Genomic DNA, 6,028 nt, shown 5'->3' on the forward strand with positions numbered 1-6,028 from the left:
ATGTGTATCTATCTATGTGTATCTATCTGTGTCTATATGTATCTATCTGTGTCTATGTGTATCTGTGTCTATGTGTATCTATCTGTGTGTATCTATCTGTGTATCTATCTGTGTGTATCTATCTGTGTCTATCTATGTCTGTCTATCTGTGTCTATCTGTGTCTATCTATCTGTGTCTATCTGTGTCTATCTATCTATCTGTCTGTCTGTCTGTCTGTCTGTCTGTCTGTCTGTCTGTCTATCTGTGTATGCATCTATCTATCTATCTATCTATCTATCTATCTATCTATCTATCTATCTATCTATCTATCTGTGTGTATCTGTCTGTCTGTCTGTCTGTCTGTCTATCCATGTCTGTACACACACACACAATATAGTACTGATCCTTGCAAGGTGTGTGTGTGCATCTGTCTATCCATCTATCCGTCCAAATATCTGTGTATCTATCTATGTCTTTGTGTATCTATCTATCTATTGCTGGCGCGCGAGGCAATGATAAATACCCGTCTCCCTATGACAGTTTATCCAGTGCCGATGCGCGCGGCAGACAGCGTTAGCGCGGCAGCTGTGTGGAAATACAAAGAAATTTGTATTTTTGAGCGGCTGCCGTGACACGTGACACTGTGAGCCAATCACAGTGAGGCCTACCGTTGTGACGTCATGGCCACGCCTCCTAGCCACGCGCTTCACCGTTTAGCCTATAGGCACTAAACGTGCGCGCCATGCGCACGCCCGCACTTACTATATTACACGCCTCACCAGCGACTCTCATCGCACCTTTCACCATTTTGTCCAGTGTTTTTGAACAAGCCACCTGGCAACCCTAATACACACAAGCACACACACACACACACACACACACACACACACACACACACACACACACACACACACACACACACACACACACACACACAGCATATAGATATGTATATATACTGTAGTACTGATCCCTGCAAGGTGTGTGCATCTGTCTATCCATCTATATATCAGTGTATCTATCTCTATCTATCTATGTCTATCTATCTCTCTGCGTATCTATCTATCTGTCTATCTATGTGTATCTATCTGTGTCTATCTGTCTATCTGTATTTATCTATCTCTGTCTATCTACCTACCTATCAATCTGTGTAGCTATCTATCTATCTTTATCTATCTATCTGTGTATCTATCTGTGTATCTATCTGTGTATCTATCTGTGTATCTATCTGTGTATCTATCTGTGTATCTATCTGTGTATCTATCTATCTATCTGTGTATCTATCTATCTATCTATCTATCTATCTATCTATCTATCTATCTATCTATCTATCTATCTATCTATCTGTGTATCTATCTATCTGTCTAACTGTGTATCTATCTATCTGTGTATCTATCTATCTGTGTATCTATCAATCTGTGTAGCTATCTATCTATGTTTATCTATCTATCTATCTATCTATCTATCTATCTATCTATCTATCTGTGTATCTATCTATCTATCTATCTATCTATCTATCTATCTATCTATCTGTCTATCTATCTATCTGTCTAACTGTGTATCTATCTATCTGTGTATCTATCTATCTATTTATCTATGTCTGTATACACACACACATACAGCATATAGATATATAGTACTGATCCCTGCAAGGTGTGTGTGTATCTGTATATCATCTATATATCAGTGTGTCTATCTCTATCTATCTCTCTGCGTATCTGTCTATCTGTGTTTATCTATCTCTGTCTATCTGCCTACCTATCAATCTGTGTAGCTATCTATCTATGTTTATCTATCTATCTATCTATCTATCTATCTATCTATCTATCTATCTATCTGTGTATCTATCAATCTATCAATCTATCTATCTATCTATCTATCTATCTATCTATCTATCTATCTATCTATCTATCTATCTATCTATCTATCTGTGTATCTATCAATCTATCTATCTATCTATCTATTTATCTATGTCTGTATACACACACACATACAGCATATAGATATATAGTACTGATCCCTGCAAGGTGTGTGTATCTGTATATCATCTATATATCAGTGTATCTATCGCTCTGTGTATCTATCTATCTATCTATCTATCTATCTATCTATCTATCTGTGTATCTAGCTATCTATCTATCAATATATCTGTATATGTCTGCCTATATACACACGTGATATATCTGTATATGTCTATATACACGTGTCTATCTATCTTTGTGTCGATCTGTGTGTCTATCTATCTGTTTATCTGTGTATCTATCAATCTATCTATCAATGTCTGTATACACACACACACAGCCATACAGCATATAGATATGTATATATAGTACTGAGCCCTGCAAGGTGTGTGTGTATCTTTCTATCCATTTAAATATCAGTGTATCTATCTCTCTGTGTATCTATCTGGCAATCTATCTGTGTCTCTATCTTTCTATCTATCTATCTATCTATCTATCTCTCTGTGTATCTATCTGTGTCTCTATCTATCTCTGAATCTATCTCTGTCTGTGTATGTCCGCCCGTCCGTGTGTGTCCGTCCGTCTGTGTATGTCCGTCCGTCCGTCCGTCTGTGTATGTCCGTCCGTCCGTCTGTGTATGTCTGTCCGTCTGTGTATGTCCGTCTGTGTATGTCCGTCCGTCCGTCCGTCTGTCTGTGTATGTCTGTCCGTCTGTGTATGTCCGTCCGTCTGTCTGTGTATGTCCGTCCGTCTGTGTATGTCCATCTGTCCGTCTGTGTATGTCCGTCCGTCTTTGTGTGTCCGTCTCTGTGTGTGTGTCCGTCCGTCTGTGTATGTCTGTCCGTCCGTCCGTCTGTGTATGTCCGTCCGTCCGTCTGTGTGTGTCCGTCTGTCTGTGTGTGTCCGTCCGTCTGTGTATGTCTGTCCGTCCGTGTGTTTGTATGTCTGTGTGTGTCCGTCCGTTTGTGTTCCTCTGTCTGTGTGTGTCAGTCTGTGTCCGTCCGTCCGTGTGTCTGTCCGTCCGTGTGTCCGTCCGTGTGGCTGTGTACCGTCTGTGTGGCTGTGTGTGTCCGTCCATCCACCCGTCCATGTGTCCGTCCGTGTTTGTGACTGTCTGTGTATCTATCTATTGTTCGATCTATTATCTATCTATCGTTCTCTGTCTGTATCTATCCATTTATCCATCTGTCTATCTGCACTTATATACAGTGTATGTATCTGTGTACTGGATTGACTACAATTATATTCTGTGAGTTTATATTTGTTTTGTTGTTTCAGAGCATGTCTATAAGTCTATATAGTGTGTCTATATATTGTGACAGGATGGCCTCGTGGTCGAGTCAGAAAGAGTCCACACAGTGCATTTTAGGCTCTAACAAACTCTTGTGTGGTTTATTTCTCCACGGCCAGGACAGATAATGTAGGCACACTGTCCCTTTAAAGCAAAACCAAATCATAAAACAAAAGCCTACTACTCCGCATGTGCTGCTGGGAATCCCTCCCAGGAGTCTCCCGGAAATCCCTCTGGAACTGTGACTCCTTGTAGACAGGACAGCTCTGCTCCCTCATCAGGGTGTAGAGGTTCTGTGGCTAGCGGATTGCCTCTCCAGAGGAGTTTAATCTCCTACATGCTGGAAAGCACACATACTGCACCTCACTCTAACATAGAGAATGCATGACTGTTACGATAGCTATACACTGTATCTAAATGTCTATATACTGTACCTATGTCTTTATATTGCATCCATATACTGTATCTATATGTCTACATTTATGTTTGTATAATACCTGTGTTTACACAGACACACACACACACACACATTTACACACACTCACTCACATACATAATCACATATATAATCACACACTCATATACATATACACATTCACACACATTCGCATATATAATCACTCACACTCACACATATGCTTATTCACACACATACACACATACACACATACACACATACACACTCTTTCATATATATCCACACACACTCATACATATATACATACTCACACACACTCACTCACATATATACACACACTTGATTGTTGCACATTTTCATGCACACCCCCTCCCTGTCACAGACAGTATTAAGCAGTGTCTGAGCCGGGCCGGGGGGGACTTCCGTCTGCAAAGAGTCCAACTGGAGACCAGACCCCGCAAACTGGAGGACAGGATCCTGGTGAGTAACAAGTACTCATTTATACTCACCCTGGTACGGATACCCAATGTTACTAAATATTCATCCTGTTCCTAATACTCACTAGTGCTAGCATCTTCCTCTTCCTACTCTGCTCTCACCTCTCACCTTCTCTCCCTCCTCTCTATTCTCCGTCTCTCTCCTACTCTCTATTCTCCTTCTCTCGCCTACTCTCTATTCTCCGTCTCTCTCCTACTCTCTATTCTCCTTCTCTCGCCTACTCTCTATTCTCCTTCTCTCGCCTACTCTCTATTCTCCTTCTCTCGCCTCCTCTCTATTCTCCGTCTCTCTCCTACTCTCTATTCTCCTTCTCTCGCCTACTCTCTATTCTCCTTCTCTCGCCTACTCTCTATTCTCCTTCTCTCGCCTATTCTCTATTCTCCTTCTCTCGCCTCCTCTCTATTCTCCGTCTCTCTCCTACTCTCTATTCTCCTTCTCTCGCCTACTCTCTATTCTCCTTCTCTCGCCTACTCTCTATTCTCCTTCTCTCGCCTATTCTCTATTCTCCTTCTCTCGCCTCCTCTCTATTCTCCGTCTCTCTCCTACTCTCTATTCTCCTTCTCTCGCCTCCTCTCTATTCTCCTTCTCTCGCCTACTCTCTATTCTCCTTCTCTCGCCTACTCTCTATTCTCCTTCTCTCGCCTACTCTCTATTCTCCTTCTCTCGCCTACTCTCTATTCTCCTTCTCTCGCCTACTCTCTATCCTCCTTCTCTCCCCATCTCTCTATTCTCCTTCGCTCGCCTACTCTCTATTCTCCTTCTCTCCTCTCTATTCTCCTTCTCTACCCTCCTTCTCTCCTCTATATTCTCCTTCTCTACCCTCCTTCTCTCCTCTCTATTCTCCTTCTCTCCTCTCTATTCTCCTCCTTCCATACACACATATAAACAACCACACACACACACATATACATATATATATATATATATATATATATATATATATAAATATGCCCCCCCCTCCCCCCCCCCCCCCACACACACACACATTTAGTACTGTATATACACACATATATAGAGTATACATATAAACAGATATACAGTATAGTGGTGTAAAAGAAAGTACACCCTCTTTGAATTCTATGGTTTTACATATCAGGACATAATAACAATCATCTGTTCCTTAGCAGGTCTTAAAATGAGGTAAATACAACCTCAGGTGAACAACAACACATGACATATTACACCGTGTCATGATTTATTTAACAAAAATAAAGCCAAAATGGAGAAGTCACTCTTGGTTTGATACTTCCTTAGCCACGCCCCCTGGCCACCCATAACCCCCTCCAGAGAATGCTTCGATGCTAGCTCTAAAAAGACCATGTTTATTGAAAGTTGTCATAGGGGCTATATTTTGTTCCACCTCTGCCCTTATCTCAGACTATCAGAAACATGCAACCCATCTGGCATATGTCGTGGGCAATCGCAATTAAGCTCACTTTGAAGACAAGCACAAACCCAAACCAAGTCCTGAACTGGTACAAACCCAACATGTGGTATTTAAAAAATAAAACTCCAATCACATTAACCCCGGAAGCACCGGATGGATTAAAATACATAATATCTCATGATATTATCATAACATAAACACATATACATATACACCCATATACGTACATGTGCAGAAACACACACATAACTACAAATAAGCACACACATACACTATATATACATACATGTACACAAATACAGTATACACACACACACACACACACACACACACACACACACACACACACACACACACACACACACACACACACACACACACACACACACACACACACACACACACACACACACATATACACATACACACACAAAAATGAATAGACGATACCGTTTTGTGGCTAATGAAATGCTTTTATTTGTGCGAGCTTTCG

The 6,028-nt window shown here is 41.1% G+C and overlaps 1 protein-coding gene across 1 annotated transcript in view; it reads left to right on the forward strand.

The window, feature by feature from the left end:
* The window catches only part of CARMIL3 (capping protein regulator and myosin 1 linker 3), a 139,829-nt gene that overhangs the window by 5,731 nt on the left and 128,070 nt on the right, over nucleotides 1–6,028 (forward strand). Inside the window, 1 exon segment of the mRNA XM_075567998.1 lies at nucleotides 4,033–4,134. Coding sequence (XP_075424113.1) covers nucleotides 4,033–4,134 — 102 coding nt within the window.

Source organism: Ascaphus truei, chromosome 13 (assembly GCF_040206685.1).
Source record: "Ascaphus truei isolate aAscTru1 chromosome 13, aAscTru1.hap1, whole genome shotgun sequence".
Lineage (NCBI taxonomy): Eukaryota > Metazoa > Chordata > Amphibia > Anura > Ascaphidae > Ascaphus > Ascaphus truei.